Source organism: Hemitrygon akajei, chromosome 12 (genome assembly GCF_048418815.1).
Source record: "Hemitrygon akajei chromosome 12, sHemAka1.3, whole genome shotgun sequence".
Lineage (NCBI taxonomy): Eukaryota > Metazoa > Chordata > Chondrichthyes > Myliobatiformes > Dasyatidae > Hemitrygon > Hemitrygon akajei.
The window spans coordinates 39,163,277-39,182,985 of NC_133135.1; the positions used below are offsets into that span (position 1 = coordinate 39,163,277).

The window sequence follows — 19,709 nt, forward strand, 5'->3', positions numbered from 1 at the left end:
TCATAAACAACAAAAAATCTGCAGATGCTGGAAATCAAAGTAATATACAGAAAATGCTGGAGGAACTCAGCAGGCCAGGCAGCATCTATGGAAAAGAGTAAACAGTTGATGTTTCAGTCCAAGACCCTTCATCGGGACTCGTGATGGGAAATCACCTAGGCACCTTTGAAGTCCCAAGCACTGAGCGAAAGGTGCCTCAATAAATAGGGGTTCAATCCACAAGCACTGAAAGACACACAGAGACAGATATGTAACAAACCTATAGTGAAGAATACAAGCAACATAAACAAAATGCTGCAGGCCAGGCAGCGTCTATGGAAAAGAGTACAGTCGACATTTCAAACTCACTAGATTTTGCAATGGTTCCGGAGAACTGGAAAATTGCAAATGTCACTCCACTCTTCAAGGAGTGAGGCAGAAGAAGGTTAATTATAGGCCTGTTAGTTTGACCTCAGTGGTTGGGAAGATGTGGAGTTGATAAGGATGTGGTTTTGAAGGTACTTGGAGGCACATGATAAAATAAGCTGTACTCAGCATGGTTTCCTCAAGGGAAAATCTTGCATGACAGATTTGTTGGAATCCTGTGAAGAAATAACAAGATAAACAAAGGAGAATTGGGTGATGTTGTGTACTTGGATTTTCAGAAGGCCTTTGACAAGGGCCACACATGAGGCTGCTTATAATGCTTAAACAAGTTATGATTCCAATGTATTGGAGGAAAGATACTAGCATTGATAAAGCATAGGCTGATTGGCAGGAGGCAAAGTGGGAATTAAAGGAGCCTTTTCTGGTTGGCTGCCAGTGACTAGTGGTCCACAAGAGTCTATGTAGGCACCACTTCTTTTTAGTTATATGTCATGGTGGAATTGGTCATTATGGGTGGTGGAATTGATGGCTTTGTTGCAAAGTTTGTAGACAATATGAAGATGTGTGGAAGGGTATTGTACTGCTTCGCCATGAGAGCTGTGAAATGGGACTATCCCGTTGGTCCTAAATCAAGCTGCTGCAGACTGCACACAGTGATAAGTTTCCTTCCTGTATTCTATATACTAATCATCTTTTCTGTGAAAACTGTACTTTAATGACATGTTATTCAGTTGTTGATAGTTTCACTTTCCATATTAGCTGCCTCTAGGAAATCTAATATTTAAAACTTGCAATTCTGTTTAGTAATTTTATCTTCAACATTTTAAGCATGGTGATGTTTTTTTTCCCTTTTAAAGAAATTTTTTTTTACATTTAAAGAAAATAAATACTTGTGCTGACTTGCTAACCCTCTGAAATCACTTTATCTCTAGGATAGTTTATACTATAGTTCTGTGATCCAGCAGATATAAGGTGGTGACACATGAAGGTAGTAATGCAAGCAATTTATACATATTTTTGTTGTCAATCAGGTTCAGAGTTACTGGAGAGATGCCTGGTATCTTTTGACTATTATCATGTGATGTTGCTTGAACACTTAACAGTTTTGCTTCAGAATCACTGTGCAATATATAAAATTATGAAACGAAATATAAAAATTAGCTGCAAAAAGAGAGCCAAATAGTTAGGAAGGCTTCAGAAATCTGATGGCAAAGGTGAAGAGTGACAGAAGGAGCTGAAGAGAAGAAGCTGTTCCTAAAACATTGAGTGCGTTTCTTTAGGTTGCATACCACCTAATTGATGGTAGTAATGAGAAGAGGGTATGTGCTGGGTGGTGAGTGTCCTTCATGATGGATGCTCCTTTCTTGAGGCATCGCCTTTTGAAGATGTCCTTGATGCTGGGGAGGCTAGTGTCCATGATGGAGCTGGCTGAGTTTACAACCCTCTTCAGCCTTTTCTGATCCTGTGCATTACCAGATGGTGAGGAAAATTGAATGCTTTCTATGATATATCTTCAGAAATTTGCTAGTCTTTGGTTACATACCAAGTCTCCTTCAAAGTGGGAGAATTCTGAATTGAGTGAGATCAGTAGAATTGTGTGATCACTTTGACACTAGATACTAGAATACTACAGCACAGTACAGGCCCTTCGGCCCTCTATGTTGTGCCAACCCATATATTCCTTAAAAAAGTACTAAACCCACACTACCCTGTAACCCTCTATTTTTCTTTCATCCATGTGCCTGTCCAAGACGCTCTTAAATACTCAAGTACTTTAGCCTCCACCACCATCCCTGGCATGTCATTCCAGGCACTGACACCCCAATGTGTTTTTAAAAAAAATAAAGACAACACTTACCCCTGATGTCTCCCCTAAACTTCCCTCCCTTAACTTTGTACATATGCCCTCTGGTGTTTGCTATTCATGCCCTGGGAAAGAGGTACTGGCGATCCACCCTATCTATGCCACTCATTGGTCTCATTGGTTATATTAAGTCAATTTCTTGTAGGGATTGTGATGTAGAGTAACTCTTGGAAGTTGAGTTTTGTTTTTTTTTGAAAAAAGGCATTCCCAAATTGGTGTTAACATAACTAGTGGGTATTATGAGTGCAGTTGATAGGTAATCATGATTATGATGCAACTTTGCCAAGTAGTGATCTGCAACAGATTAGGTAATGTGTAGAAGCATGCAATCTTGATAATTTTTGGTCGACATGGTTACATTGTAAAAAATATATATTTTGTCCAAGTGTCATGCATTTAAATTCAATTTCTGGTCCACTAGCTTCTCAATGCTATACCAACTAAGCAAGAGTAGTTTTCCCTCCATGTACACGAGTACTAATCCATGTGATTTTCATTCCAAAAGTGAGACTACAGAAAGGCTGTCAGTGGTTGGATCACCATTTTGGATGGCTCCAGAAGTGCTGCGCAGTGAGCCCTATAATGAAAAGGTTTGTATTCTCCTCTGACTTGAGTAGCAACTTTATCAGAGACTTGGGAAAATTAATTTACATGCCTAATTTTCTGTTTGTCATTTTTACTTCAGTTTCAATTCATTTTTTAAAAATGCACTTTGTACTCTGATGTTGCCTTGGTATTTTTAATGAATCTGGCAGTGATCACTGAGCAAAAAATGTATTTTACATTTTTTTCAGGATTGTGCTCATTTTGGGGTTGGGCTGAATTGGCCTGCTAGATCTGTCATAGAAGGACAAATATTGATTAAGTATATTGATTCAAAATTGTCCTGTATTCAGAAGAATGAGAAGTGATCTCATTGATAGGTGCTGAATTATTATGGAACTTGATGGATTAAGATAAAATAAAACTTTCCTGAGGGAAATAATTGTATAGACACAAGAGTTAATATTTCTCCTGAGTGGGTCAGAGCTACAGTTTCTATTATTATAGCTGTAGTTTATTATTGTCTCAAATTAAGTGCATTCTGGACAACTGAAATGTTGTTTGTTTACCCCGAGAGGGTAGTGAGTCTTGGTATTCTGAGCTGAAGAGGACAGTGGGGGTTCAAGACATTGAACATTCAAGATGTAGGTGGATTGATTTTGAAATATTACAGGATATGGGACCAGTTCAAGAAATGGTGCAGAGGTAAAAGATGAAACATGAATCCGCATGCACGGATTGGGAAAACCCGGAAGTTCTCTCTCCAGCACTCGTTGCTTGAGCATGTACAGACTATTTTTTCTTGTCATTATTCCTTAAACAATACAGCATAACAACTATTTACATAACATTTACATTGTATTAAGTATTATAAGTAATCTAGAAATGACTTAAGTACAGGCAGTCCCCAGGTTATGAATGAGTTCCGTTCCTGTGTCCATCTTTAAGTCAGATTTGAAGTTGGAACAGGTACATCCGGTATTATTTAGCGTCAGTTAGTCAAACGTTTTTCTTAGTATACAGTACATATTTTACCTTTCTATGCATATAAAAGACTTAAGAAACATACATATTTCAATAATTAAACCACTGCGTTGCTTAGTAGTAATTGTAGTTTTTGTCGGGGCAGGGCCTTTCACATTCTCCATTAAAATTGTTCCGATCGTTGACCGACCGTAGCCTAACGCTTTTCCAATGACCGATGGCATTTCAGCTCTTTCCGATCGCTTTATTACTTCCACTTTATTTTCAATCACGATCGTGATTATTTTTGTGAACAGAAACACTGTGGATTCAGTGCTGCGCCACCAAGTCCGAATGTCCACCGCACGGAGACATGTTTAGCAAAGTCCGGGGTTTCGCTGGGTCCTAAAGACCACTGCACTAATACCAATTAAATAAGGGACTTGAGCATCCCCGAATTTTGGTATCCGCGGGGGGTCCTGGAACCAATCCCCTGCGGATAAGGAGAGCCAACTGTATGTTGAAAACCAAGCTCTGGGGAAAATAGCCCATTCGTAATTATTTTTTAAAAAAACTTGAAAGCTGTAATCATGTCTACTTTCAACTTCATTGCTGAATGTTTTGAATGTAATACTTTAGTCAGAAATGTTCCCAATATTAAATTTTTTGTGACTATTTTGTGGCTGTCAGATGTTCATAGGTGACTTAAACGGTCAACATGGTTAGATCCATTAAACATCTTAATCAGGATGGGGAGTTGGGGTCTCTTTGGAACATTGCCAATACTACTTGAAGTAAAAGGAAGTCTGCCTCATGGTGTTTGGGGTAGAAATTCCCCGATACTATACCGGGTATGCTGCAATATTTGATGTTAGTGCATCAGGTAATGTCTTAATGTCTTCTAAAGTGATGGAAGAGTGAAAGGGAGTTCAGGTATTTTTTTCCACTATCAATATCACCAAAATAATAATTGACTTATTATTTTTATGCAATGGTGCTGTATGTGATCCGGTATTAGTTTTTGCCTGAATAACAGTAACTATAAAAATACTTTTGATGTGAAGTACTTTGGGGGATCCTGAGAACATGAAGGATTCCTTATCATTACATGTTTATTCTTTGAATTTTAATAAATAACTTTTCCAATTGGATGGCCATAGTTTCTAACACTGTTTCTTATCTAATGACAGGCTGATGTATTTTCATATGGTATTATTATGTGTGAAATTATAGCTCGGGTGCAAGCTGACCCTGACTATCTCCCTCGAACAGTGGTGAGAAATTTGCTTTGCTTTTGAAAAGATAAGGAAAAATTTGTGGTTTAACAAGCTAATTGTATTACTAATTAATGCATCATTTTTATAAAAAATGTGTAGATGCATAGTTTGTTTAAAAAAAAAATAATAATAAATAAATAAATCTTAATTTGGTATGGTCATATATGTAGGTCAGTGTTCTAAAAGGAATGATGTTTCCTAACATGATTATCTTGTAAACAACTCGGTACATTTTAACAAATTATCTAAGTATTATATTCCAAATTTGTATTTATAAATTCTTTGCATGATGGTGTGGCTTTTTTTGACTGTGCGTGCCCCTGAGGAACTGGTAAATCACCTTCTGTCATTGGGTTCTGTGCACTCACAAAATTATTTAAGAAATCTTTAGATGAGAAAGGGCAGTTTACTTTTATATGTGGAACTATTTTTAATTATTTCTTTCAAATCAATTGCCCACAATTTGAGCAAATTCGGTGATGGAAGTATCTGCCAATTAAACTGGGTGTTGCAGATGCAATATGAATAAGTAACATTTTTGTTTTGAAAGCAAACCAAAATAGATAATTTAAAACCTTAGATTTATTTTTATTATGTATGCTTCATACTGTTATAATGCTGCTAAAATATATATTCATGATACAATTAATAAATTATTTTCCTTTTTCTCATTCTGTTTGCACAAAATTTAGAACTTTGGATTAGATTATGATGCGTTTCAGAACATGGTAGGGGATTGCCCACCCAGCTTCCTTCAACTTGCGTTCAATTGTTGTAATGTGAGTAAAATGCAATCAAAGTGAATTATTTCTGTGTAATCCTATCAACATGGAAGGGTAATATCTTCACCAGTAAAAATTTGCTCTCAGTTGTTATTCAGTTTTGGATAAGGCAAGAGTAGGAGATGTTTTAGATTTTGCATACAGATGGAGGAAAAACAATGGACAGGCATATTGTTCAGTCTGTGTTGCAATTGCTATTCTGAAATAAAAATGTAAAAGCTTAAAAGTTGTTTGTTTGATAATGGTGTGGCTATTGCTCTCAAAATTACTGAAAACATTAGATAGCAGCTCCTGGCGTCTACATATATATAGTTAAACATGGCAATCTGAAAATTAGGGGTGTATTGTTTTGCTAGTGGGTTTGCTCTGAAATCATGGAGACGAAGCATGGCGTTTGTTTGTACACTATTTTTGGTCAAATGCAAACGAGTAAAGGTAATTGATTGAATCAGCAGTAATACAATTTTTAATAATTTAGTAAGTTGTACATGTTTCTGAAAACTTGAATATGCAGCTTTGCAGCTATATTTTGTAGAATTTTGAAAAATATTTTTTTCTCCTTTAATCTTATGTGATTGGTCAAGAAACAAGACAATGACCTGCATTTAAATCATTTATTCCCTTTGCTTTCTCTGCCTGCTTGTAACAGAATGAATTCTTCAATCCGTTAGAGCAGCCTCTTTACTACTTGAGCAACACACACACATTGCTGAGGGGGATTGGGGGAGAAAGTAAGAAGCAGGGGGGTGATGGGTAGAAAAGGTAAAGGGCTAGAAAAGAAAGAATCTGATAGGAGAGGAGAGTGGACCATGGGAGAAAGGGACACCAGAAGGAGGTGATAGGCAGGAGAGTAGACCATGGGAGAAAGAGAAGGAGAAGGGGCATCAGAGGGATGTGATAGACAGGTGAAGAGGAGAGGTGTGAACGGAGCCAGAGTAGGAGGCTGGAAGAAGAGGGGAGGAGGAGGGGGAAAATTTAGGGAAAGTTGGAGAAATTGATGTTCATGCCACCAGATTGGATGCTACCCAGACCGAATATGAGATATGGTGACTCCGACCTGTGAGTGGCCTCATTGTGGCAGTAAAGGAGGCTGTGGACTGCCATGTTAGAGTGGGAATAGAGAATAGAGACTGACACTCAAGTTGGAGGAACAGCACCTCATTCCATCTGGGCAGTCTCCAACCAGATGACGTACAACGATTCTCCAATTTACAGTAATTTTTCTCTCTCTCCTTCCATTACCCCTCACTTTGACTCCCCTCATTTACTGCCTCAACCTACCTGTTCATAGACACACACTCTTATACTGGTTTCTTCCCCTTATTTTCCAGTCCTAATGAAAGGTCACGGCCTGAATCATTGACAGTTTAATCATTTCCAGAGATGCTGCCTGACCTGCTGATTTCCTCCAGCATTTTGTGTGCAATGCTCTGAATTTCCAGCATCTGCAGACTTTCTCATGAGTTTACTCTTTACTGCTTGGCCTGTTTGCAGATGCCACATATCCCCTTTAGATGCTAAATGCAAACAGGTGTTGAGGGGAATTTTTTAGTGACAAGGCCTATAGAGTCAATAAGAACTACAACACATACAGGCCCTTTGGCCCATCTAGTCTGTGCTGTTCTGTCCAGTTCCATTGGCCCACACTTTGACCGTATCCCTCCGTACCCATCTGATCAGTTTTCTTATCCAAACTTTGGTTCAGTGTTGCAGATGAACCTCCATCTACTACTTCCATTGACAGCTCATTTTACACTTGCACTACCCTCTGAGTGAAGAAGTTCCCCCTCAGATTCCTCTTAAATATTTCACCTTTTGCCCTTAACCTATGAACTCTACTTTTAGTCTCATCCAACTTCAGTGGAAAAAAATATGCTTACACTAACCCTATCTATGCCCCTCATAATTTTTTTTATACTTCTGTCAAATTTCCACCTATTCTTCTGAGCTCCAGAGAATAAAGTGCTAACCTGTTCAACCTTTCCCTTTTACTCAGGTCCTCAAGTACTGGCAACATCCTTATAAATTTTCTTTGTACTCTTTCAATCTTATTGTAAATAATTAACATGAATTGTACACAATACTCCAAATTTGGCCTCACCTATGTCTTGTGCAACTTAAATATGCCTTTCCTGTACTCAATACTTTGATTTATGAAAGCCAAAGTGTCAGCTTTCAGTATGATTCTATCTGTGATGCCACTTTCAAGGAATTATGAATCTGTATTCCCAGATTCCTCTGCTCTACAGCAATTCCCAGTGCTCTACCGCTTACCTTGCAAGTCCTTTCCTGGTTTGTCCTCCCAAAGTGCAGGACCTCATACTTGTCAGCACTAAAGTCTGTCTGTCATTTTTCTAGCTGGTCCAGATCCCGCTGCAAAATTTGGCCTTTCTTGGTGTCATCTGTAAATTTGCTGATCTTGTTTGCCACATTATATCAATGATCTGAATGAAGATGATAAAAGACAACTGATCCAGCACTAATCTCTGGTATGCCCCCAGTCAAAGGCCTCCAGTGAGATAAGCAGCCATCTCATTACAGGGGTTTCCAACCTGTGGTCCACAGACTCCTTACTTAATGGTATTGGTCCATGGCACAATAACAGGTTGGGAATCCCTGATCTACTACCACTCTCTAGCTTCTCCCATGAGGCCAATGTTAAACCTACGTTTACTGCCTCATCCTGAATGTCGGGCAACTGAACCTTCTTCACCACTCATACAGGACCTTGTCAAAGTCAGTATAGAGAACATTCATTGCCTTGCTGCCTTCAATTTCCTTTGTGACCACCTCGAAAAACTCTTAAGATTGGATAAACGTAATGCACCGTGCACAAAGCTAAGTTGACCATCTCTAATCAGATCCTGTCTGTCCAAATAGTTATATCCGGTCCCTTGGAATAGCTTCCAGTAACTTATCTACTACTGATGCCAGGTTCTATTATTTCCAGCTTATTCTTAGGGCCTTGCTTAAAAAACTATAAACAGTAGTTATATTTCAGTCTGTGGCTAAGAACATTTTAAATTCCTTTACTAGGCCCCTGCAATTTTAGCCTCCAACAAGGTCTGAGGGGACATCTTGTACAGTACTTAGTCACCCTAATTTTCCCCAAGGAGCAAGCACCTCCTCATCACCTCACTACAGTCCATGACCCCACTACTCTTTTGCCCAGTTCTGTCTACATCTCGAGTAAATACAGATGCAGAAAATCCATTTAAGATCTTCTCCATCTCATTCAGCTCCATGCATAAATGATCACACTGATTTTTCAAGTGGACCAATATTGTCCCTTGCGATCTTTTTCTTCTTAATGTACTATAGAAACTATTTATTCTCCTTCACTCTGTCTGTCAGAGCAACCTCGTATCATCTTTTAGCCTTCCTGATTTCCTTCGTGTTCTGTTGCATTTCTTATACTCAAGCACCTCATTTGTTCCTTGCTTTCCTACACTTGCTATGCACTTCCTCCTTAACCAGAGTGTCAATACCTCTCAAAATAAGGCTTCCTAAACCTGTTAGCCTTGTTTTTTTTATTCTAACGGGATCATTAAAAACTCTATTCTCAAAATTTCACTTTTGAATGCCTCCCACTTACCAAGCATACTTTTGCCAGAAAACAACCTATTGCAAACCACACCTGCTAGAACTCTTCTGAAGCCATCAAACGGTCTTTCTCCAATTTAGAATCTGAACCCAAGAACTGTCTTACCCTTCAGAATTATTTTGAAACTAATGGAATTATGATCACTAGATCCAGAGTGTTCCTTGACACACGCTTTTGTCACCTGCCCTGTCTTGTTCCCTATTAGGAGATTCAGTATTGCACTCCTCTCTAGTTAGGGTCTCTATATATAGATTAAGGAAATCAGCTATGAATGAATAGCATAGCAGACTTGATGGGACAAATAGCTTAATTCAGCTTTTGCTTCATGGTCTTGTGGAAGCTTTCTTGAACATATTTGACAACTCTACACTACCCAGTTCTTTTATGGTATGGGAGTCCCAGTCAATATGTGGAAAGTTTAAAATAAACTGCCAGCATAACCTTGTTTGTTGAAAATTTTCCATTTTCTACTGTAATGCTTTAAGCAGTTTTTGTCTGGTAAAATAGCTTAAATAAAATTATAAATCGTTTATAGAATGCTTTAAATTACAGTGCAACAATGATTAAATTAAGAAAAAAAATACCTGCACATTTTTTCCAGATGGATCCAAAGCTTCGCCCATCTTTCTCAGAAATAGTAAATGTGATAAAACAGATTATATCACAACTACAAGAAGAAGAAAAGAATAGAAGCATTAACAATGAAGAAAGTATGGAGACAAAGCCAATTAACCTACAAAAAAGTAAGCATGCCTTTTTAATTGGCAGACTTGTAAATTAAGCTTTTTTTGTTTCTTTCCTAGTCTCCAGGGGATGAAGTAAATAAAGGGTGGAACTGCTAGATGTCTGCAGATAATGCATCAGAAGTTCTGTTTACTGTCCCTGTTGAGAGTGATTTGTTGACATTGTTTTGTTGATTTCAAGTATCATATATAAAAAATTTTTGGATGCACAAAGTGGTTTATTTTCTTAAATGAACATCTCTTGAATTATAAACGCAAGACATTCTCCATATGCTGGGGATCTTGAGCAACAAAAAGTGCTGTTGGGACCCAGAAAGTCAGGTAGCATCTATGGAGGGGAATAAATGTTCAGTGTTTTGAGGCTGAGACCTTTCATCAGGACTGGAAACTTACAAACCTTTGACTCTCGTGCTTATCTTCTCTATACCTTGGTACTAGTAGCAATGCTATTCCTTCTCTCAGTTTCTGATATCTCCAGTGGGATTCTCCCACTCCGTATAAATTTTCCTCTCCTTCACCCCCATCTGCATTCCTTGGGGATCACTTTCTACACGAGTCCCTTGTCCACTTGTCCTCACTAATCTCTTTCCTGGTACTTATCCCTGCATTACATGCTATACGCACTCCTACACCTCTGTCATCACCATTCAGGTCCTCCAACAGTCCTTCCAGATGAGATGATACTTCACCTGTGAGTCCGTTGGGGTGATTTGTTATATTCACTGCTGTCAATGCAGGCTCCTCTACTTTGGTAAGACCCAGTGCAGGTTGGTGGACGGTTTTGTTGAGCATCTTCACTCTGTCTGCCACAAGTGGCAGTATCCCCGGTGGCCACCCATTTCAATTCGACCTCCCATTCCTATTCTAACCTCTGTCCATGACCACCTCTGTTGCCGTGATGAGGCCAAACCTGGGTTGGAGGCGCATCACCTCATATTTATTCCACCTGGGTAACCTCCAACTTTATGGTATGCACATGGATTTCTCTAACTTGCAGTAATCTCTTTCTCTTACAGTAATCCCCCTCATTCTGTTCTTCATTTTCGTTTTCCTCTTGTCCCTTCTCTTATCATCTACCCATCTTTTGAACTATCTTGCATATTCCTTAGCTGATGTGAGCCTTACATTTAGTGATAGGAAACTATTGGAGAAAATCCTAAGCAATAGGACTTTCATACATTTGGAAAGGTAATGTTTCAGGTATAGCCAGCATGGCCACAAAGGTGCATGGAAATCCTGCCTCACTAATTTGAGTATAGAGAATTCCATACTGGGTGGTAGACATTGTCTGTGTTGTCTTTTAGACATTGGACAAGGTCCTATATGGTAGACTGGTCCAGAAAGTTGGGATCCAAGATGAGCTGGTTAATTGAATCCAGACTTGGCTTGGTGAAAGGAGACAAGGTGGTGATGGAAAGATGCTGTTCTGATTGTAAGTCTGTGTCTAGAGGTTTTATGCAGGGATCAGTACTGGAACCTCTTGGTTTTAATATGGGATGTGAATGTAGGAGGAATAATTGTAAGTTTGTGGATGACCTGAAAATTGGTGGTGTGGTGGATAATAAAGGTTGTCCAATGATGGATCATGATAAAGATCAAATAAAAAGCATTTGCAGATTGAATTTAATTCTGACTGAGAAGTCATGGGGGTCAGGATGTTTACAGTAAATGGTAGGGTGCTAAGAAATCTTGATGAACAGAGGGACTTGGGGATTCAAGTCTATAGTTCTCTTTTAAGTTGCATTACGGTAGATAGAATGAAGAAGCCATCATCTTGCCTCACAAGGGGGGCGTAGTATTAAGGTGCTTCGAAGTAGCTACAGGAGGGATGTCAGAGGTAAATTTTTCAGAGAGTGGTGGGTGCATGGAATGCACTGTCAGAACGGTGGTGGAGGCGGATACAATAGGCTTTTAAGAGCCCCTTAGGTAGGTACATGGAGCTTAGAAATATAGAGGGCTATGTGGTAGAGAAATTCTAGGTAGTTTCTAGAGTAGGTTACGTGGTCGGCACAACCTAGTGGGCAGAAGGGCCTGTCATGTGCTGTAGATTTCTATGTTCTGTGTTCCATGGAAAACTTCCTGGAGTCCAACAAATTCTCAGAAATAATACAATAGCAAATAATGCAAACTGTTGGACCAGCAATGAATTGAAATTAACAACTCAATACACTCTCCAAAACTGAGCAAGAAGCACTCCATAACCAGCAAGGACGAGGACACTGTAATACTGCCAGCAGACAAAGGGATGCATGACAATCGTGCTAGACAAAGTTGACTATATCAGAAAGGCCAAAGAGTTACTTGGAGACACTGCCGTAGATTGACCAATTGACAATGATCCAACCTCAAATCTCGCCAGACATATCAACATAAGCTTATGCAAGCTGGAAGCTGCACAGGAAACAACTAAGCAGGGATGTCTCAGAATGAAGGCAGACAATGTGAATGTCACAAAATTCTACAGACTACTGAAGATCCACAAAGAAAGCATTCCCCTGTGACTTAGCATTTCACTACCATGAACCCCAGCCTACAAACTAGCCAAAGAACTATAGATGTGCTTGAGGCATCTTGTCACTCAATAGGACTATTAGGTTATCAATGCATGACGGTTTCCACAGAAGGTGCAGAGCATCTAGCTGGATGATGATAAAATAACGGTCTCATTTGATGTCAGTGCATTCTTTACACCAGTTGACCATTGCTGAAGTAAATGATAAATGAACTACTTTTTAAAAAAAGAACAAACGACCTAGATGATGAGACCCCAAAGTATATGCAAGCTACTTAACTTGTGTTTAGCAACATACTTCAAATTTAACAGACAACTCTACAAACAGCTGAAAGGAACACCAATGGGATCTCCTACATCTCGGCTCTTTGCAGAAGCTAGACTGTAAAAACTGGAGAGGACAGTATTACTAATTATCAGACCTAAACTGTGGGTGGACTATCTTGTTTGTCATAAATACAATCAGATAAGAGTCGCAAAACCGAATCAGCAACGTATTCAAGGATATTAGCATCACGGTGAGAATTGAAACAAATGATCAATTCCCTTTCCTAGACGTGCTGATCAGGAGGAATACGGATGGAATTTTGGAAACATCTGTTTAGTGGGAAAGGAATGAATGTAGACCAAATCCTCAATTGTCACAGCATTCACCCCAAATGGCAGAAACTAAGTTGTCTGAAAGCTATTCAACTGGGTGGAAACACATTGCAATAGCTCAAGACCTCAAGAAGAAAGAAGAAAATCACCATTTCAAAGTATTCACAGACAATTGGTTATCCAAAAAATCTTCATCAAAAGGTCTCTTGTCCAGAGAAGCAACTTTTTTAACTCCTGCTGAATAGAGAAGAAAGAGGCTTAACCCTACCATACATCAGGAATATTTCCAAAATGATGGCAAGACTGCTGCAACCACACAGAATAATAGCAGCATACAAACCCAACACAATCATCAAATGCTTGTTTGAAGCCCATAGATCCAACACCCATATGGTATATTACCCAAATGTAATATACCAAATCTGATGGGGAGACTACCTTAAACACTCTGTAAGATAGATGAGGGGAAAACTATCCACTGAAAGAACACATGATCCTGTGTCACTCATTCAGTACATGAAGGCCAAGAAGGACCAAGAGCCTGATTGAACTTCTTGAGGATGTGACTAAACACATTGATGAAGGAAGAGTAGTAGATGTAGTGTATATGGATTTCAGCAAGACATTTGAGAAGGTACCCCCTGCAAGGCTTATTGAGAAAGTAAGGAGGCATGGGATCCAAGGAGACATTATTTTATGAATCTAGAACTGGCTTGCCCACAGAAGGCAAAGAGTGGTTGTAGACAGGTCATATTCTGCATGGTGGTCAGTGACCAGTGGTGTGCCTCAGGGATCTGTTCTGGGACTCTTCATGATTTTTATAAATGACCTGGAAGAGGAAGTGGAGGGATGGATTAGTAAGTTTGCTGATGACACAAAGTTTGGTGGTGTCGTGGATAGTGTGGAGGGCTGTCAGAGGTTACAGCGGGACATTGATAGGATGCAAAACTGGGCTGAGAAGTGACAGATGGAGTTCAACCCAATAAGTGTGAAGTGGTTCATTTTGGTAGGTCAAATAGGATGGCAGAATATAGTATTAATGATAAGACTCTTGGCAGTGTGGAGGATCAGAGGGATCTTGGGCTCGGAGTCCATAGGACGCTCAAAGCAGCTGCACAGGTTGACTCTGTGGTTAAGAAGGTGTATGGTGTATTGGCCTTCATCAATCGTGGAATTGAATTTAGGAGCCCGGATGTAATGTTTCAGCTATATAGGACCCTGGTCAGATCCCACTTGGAGTACTGTGTTCAGTTGTGGTCGCCTCACTACATGAAGGATGTGGAAGCCATAGAAAGGGTGCAGAGGAGATTTAAAGGATGTTGCCTGGCTTGGGGAACGTGCCTTATGAGCATAGGTTGAGTGAACTCGGCCTTTTTTCTTTGGAGCAATGGAAGATGAGAGGTGACCTGATAGAAGTGTATAACATGATGAGAGGCATTGATCATGTGGATAGTCAGAGGCTTTTTCCCAGGGCTGAAATGGTTGCCACAAGAGGATGCAGGTTTAAGGTGCTAGCAAGTAGGAACAGAGGACATGTCAAGTAAGTTTTTTATGCAGAGAGTGGTGAGTGCGTGGAATGGGTCGCTGGCAACAGTGGTGGAGGCAGATACGATAGAGTCTTTTAACAGACTTTTGGATAGGTACATGGAGCTTAGAAAAATAGAGGGCTGTAGGTAAGTCTAGTAATTTCTAAGGTAGGGACATGTTCGGCACAACTTTGTGGGCTGAAGGGCCTGTATTGTGCTGTCGGTTTTCTATGTTTTAAGGACATGGATTCGTCTGGGAAACTACAAAAATCCTGGCAGAGGCATAAAACAAGAAATCAAGATAATTCTTAGAAGCTTGGTTCTCAACTGAAGACTCTATTAACAAGCATATTGAACTGAACACAATTTATGAACCTATGCATCTGTGGAATTGGGGCTGAGGGGTGAGCTGTTGGCACTTGAGGAGCCAACACTCACAATGACTGATAACCAGGGATACGGGCCAGCAGAGATGACTCAGTTGTCCATTTGGCCTGGACCCAGCGGAGACTAGTGGCTACCACAGTAGCCAACCAATCAGATCTAACATGTCGAACCACTATAAATGCGGACACTCAGTTGCGCACTGATGTCACCTCAACTGAAATGTTTGCAACCTAACCTCCAGGCTCGGCGAGTAAATCTAGAAAGCAGCCAACGCAAGCTACTGCTCTCCTCTTTCATTTCAAAGGCAGCATCTGCTGTGTATGCAACTGCCTGCCAGAAGAGGAATGGTATTGTTACAGTCACTACATTTAAGAATTGTTTAGGCAGGCACTTAAATAGGCAAGGCAGAGAAGGACCTAGTGTGAGCAAATGAATTTGCTGTACATGGACAAAAGTCAGGGTGGGCAGTGGACTTAAAGCATACACAGTAGTTATTCTCAGATTGACTTCAATAGCTTGGGATGGTGCTGTTGTCTTAGAAGCTCAACTTCAGTTCTAAGCTTGAATGCTGTCTATAGAACTTGCACATTCTCCCAGTGATCATGTGTGTTTCCCCTGGTGCTTTAGTTCCACCTATGTATCAAAGATCTTTTGGCTGGTAGGTTACAAGGCCTCTTAATTGTTTCTAGGGTAGGTGGTGGCAGGATAATTGGAAAGGTGATGTTGGCGTGGGATGTAAAAGGAAGAAGTAGAGTTTGTGTAAATGGGTGATTAATGGTCAGTATGGAACAGTGGGTCCATGTCTGATTGTAATGTATCAGGGTGAGAAATACAGTATATGGCTGAACTTTACATGACTTCTCACAGCGAAAATTGTTTCCCACAAATTTTTTTTTGCTGAAAGAAGGGAAAAGTAAAGACCCTTAATTAATCTTCTGATGCAAAGCATATCCATGAAAAGTTTGGCTGGGTTTGCCTTTGAAATTGTCCTTAGTCATCTGCTCAGGCACCATCAACTCAATTCATGTGAGCTGAACAGGTGTATAACTAAGTTAAGAAAGTTACTAGCATTTATTGGAATTGCAAGAGTTGTATCTTCTGAAGAAAGTGAAATAAAATCGCAGTGGTGTGCTCTTGTCATAGTTTATTACTGTCCCCCTTTTATATTTTATTGCCCTCTGCACTCACACCTCAATGAGGTCTGCACCTGCCCGCCACAATGCTGAGCTGTTCTGTTGCCTCTGTCTCCAAGCCCATTTCTTTGGTAAGGATTCTATTCCCGCACAGATGACCTATTATTCTGTCTTCAACCCACATCCTCTTCTTGGACAAGCTTGCTCTGGTCTACTGCCTGCTGTGGATCTTTTCATTTCTAACTGACAATGAGACATCAATTCCTGTCTTATTTGAATCTCACTCTCTCTGAAAGCACTGCCCTCCTACTCTCTCTCCACATCAATCCCAATTTCATAAGCAAATCTGCAGACAAGGATGGTGATGTTGCGGTCTGGGGGACTGACATCTACCATGCAGAGGCCAGGCAGTATCCTCTTGCTTACCCCTTGAAGAGGACCCCACTAATGGAGCATTCGGCCATTGTCTTCTGCACCATCACCAACCTCAGCAACTCTGGAGATCTCCCATCAACTGCCATTAATCTCATAGTTCCCTTACCCTGCACTGCTTGTTCCTACCTCCTACCAAGATCCATAAACATGAATATCTGGGTAGGCCTGTTATTTCTGCCTGCTCCTTGCCCCACTGCTTACCTCAACTCCATTTTGCCCCCTTGGTTCAGTCCTTTCCTATCTACATCAGTGACACTTCACACACACTGTCTTCAATCACTGTTCCCTGGCCCAAATCACCTCATTTTTCACTGAAGATGTCCAGTCTTATACTCATCAGGAAGGCCTTAAACCTCTTTTTTTTTCTAGACAATAAGCCTAACTTGCCCCTCCACCAACATCCTCCATCTGGCTGTACTGGTCCTTGCCCTCAACTTCTTTCAGCTCCTCCCACTTTCTCCAAACTCAAGCTGTAGCCATAGGCACCTGCATGGCCTCCAGCTATGCCTGCCTTTTAGATGGCTTTGTGGAGAGGTTAAGATCTCCCTCTCTTAACATAGGTGACTGCATTGTTGCTTCCTGCACTGATGCTGAGCTCTATTTAATCAACTTTACCTCAAAATTCCAATCTGTCCTCAAATTTACTTGTGGTCCATCTGATATTCTCCTTTTTCAATCTGTCTCTAACTTTTCTAAACTTACTGACCCTCTTAAATAACTTGACTAAACCTCCTTCCACCCTGTCACTTGTAAAAATTCTATTCCCTTTTCTCGGTTCCTCCATCTCTGCTGCTTCTCTTCTGAGGATGAGACTTCTCATTCTAGAACATTTGAGATGCCCTCCTTCAAAGAACAGGGTCTCTCCCCCCCCCCCCCCTTTACCATTAATGCTGTTCTTACCTGCATCTCTGTTTCCTGGACGTATGCCCTTGTCCCATTTTTCTGCTGTCATAACAGGATAGTGTTCTCCTTGTCCTTGACCATCTTCCTACAAGCCTCTGGATCTACCACATCATTCTGTGCACCTTTCACCATCTTCAACGGGATCTAGCCACCAAACACATCTTCCTCCCACTTTCTGCTTTCATTATGGATCACTCTGTACATGACTCCCAAGCGCTCACAACCCTCCCCACTGATTTCTATCCTGGCACTTACCATTGCAAGCATGCAGGTTTCTTGGTGGCCACCCATTTTAATTCAACTTCCCATTCTGACATGATCATCAATTTCTCTAACTTCTGGTAACTTCTCTTTTTCCCCTTCCTATTATTCCATTCCCCGTTCTGGTTCCCCTCTATCACTTCTCTTTACCTGCTCATCACCTCCCTCTGGTCCCTCCACCTCCTTCCCTTTCTCCCATGGTTCACTCACCTGCCAGCTCCATTTCCTGGATGTATGCCCTTTACCACATTTTCCTGTTGCCATAATGGATACAGTTTTCCTTGTCCTTAGCTATCAGCCTTCCCTCCTTCCACCACCTTCCTCCTCCTTTTCCAGCCATAATGAAGAGGGATCAGCTTGAAATGTCGACTGTTTATTCCTCTCCATAGTTGCTGTCTGACCTGCTAACTATCTCCAGCATTTTTTTGTATTTTGTTTAGAGACAAGTGGTTTTGCTTTGTCTTCATTTGCACTGAGATTAAGAAAATTAATGAGAGAAACAGGTTCTTTATCATGTTCTTGCTGCCAGGTGCAGCTTTGTAATGTAAATGTGATTGTTGAAGGGGAGAAATACTAGTTTGGTGGTTCTCCAGTACTCGTCTGTATCACTGATGAGAAATAGAACATTTGACGCTGCTTTTTTAAAAATCCCTGTATATTGGACTGGTGATGGTTTAAACATTACTAAAATGAATAGACTTTATCCAATGTTGGGGGCATCTAGAGTTTTAAATAATTTGCAAATATAAATCATGGTACAAAGATCAGGTTCAATCAACTCTGCCCTAATGATTTGCTTGAACTGATTTTATTCCCTTCTTTGTTCACAATCTTTCCAATGTACTTTGTTTAGATAATTGTTTGTTTGTACTGTGACCCCAAAGCACTGGGAAGGCAAGTGGGCAGTAGTTAATTTCAATCTCAAGCTTTTTAAAATGTGATTATTGAAATATTGCTTCATGAAGATAGGATATTAGCATACTGTGTCTGCCACCAAAATGATTGGTTGGGTCCTGTTCCCAGATATTAAATGATTTCTTTCACCACCCCACCCCAGTCTGAGCCCTCACCTAGTTGTGATTTTAATATCAATAATTATGATTGTTTGGGTTTGAATTTAGATTGTGAAGAAATGTATTTTTGCCTTCAAAACTTGCATTTTTCTTTTTTAAAGGCATGTAGTATAGTTATGCAGCAGCTGGATGTATATAATATTTTAATATCACCATTTACAACCCTGAGATTTCCTTTCTTGTGGGCATTCACAATAAATACAAGAAACACAATAGATTCCACGAAGAGACCGCAACCAACAGAATGGACAAACTACCAGTGTGCAAAAGACACATTCTGCAAATACAAAAAGAAGAAAACAACGGAAAAAATAATAATATAAAATAAATAACCAAATATTGTGGAAATGAGTTGTGGAGTCCTTGAAAGTGAGTCTGTTGGTTGTGGGAAAAGTTCAATAAAGAGATGAGTGAAGTTATCCCATCAGATTCAAGAGACTGATGGTTGAGTGGTAATTGCTTCTAAACCTGGTGATGTGAGTCCTGAGGCTCCTGTACCTCTTTCCTGTTGCCCTCGGTGGTGGGGGTCCTCGATGGATACTGCTTTCCTGTGACAGTGCTCCGTGTAGATGTGGTCAGTGGTGGGGAGGGTTTTACCTGTGATTGACTGAGCTGTATCCACTACTTTTGGAGGCTTTTTTATTCAAGGGCAGAAGTGCTGTTGTGCTTTTTTTTTTGCTTAATAGTTCTTGCATGCTGGACCCAGGACAGATCCACTGAAATGATAACACAAGGAA

The 19,709-nt window shown here is 40.2% G+C and overlaps 1 protein-coding gene across 3 annotated transcripts in view; it reads left to right on the plus strand.

Moving 5' to 3' along the window:
- The window catches only part of LOC140736914 (dual specificity testis-specific protein kinase 2-like), an 83,757-nt gene that overhangs the window by 54,887 nt on the left and 9,161 nt on the right, over positions 1-19,709 (plus strand). For all 3 annotated transcript variants that reach the window (XM_073062944.1, XM_073062945.1, XM_073062946.1), the window contains 4 exons: positions 2,736-2,820; positions 4,927-5,010; positions 5,706-5,792; positions 10,001-10,142. In XM_073062944.1, the coding sequence (XP_072919045.1) occupies positions 2,736-2,820; positions 4,927-5,010; positions 5,706-5,792; positions 10,001-10,142 (398 nt within the window). The remainder of the gene's footprint in view (positions 1-2,735; positions 2,821-4,926; positions 5,011-5,705; positions 5,793-10,000; positions 10,143-19,709) is intronic.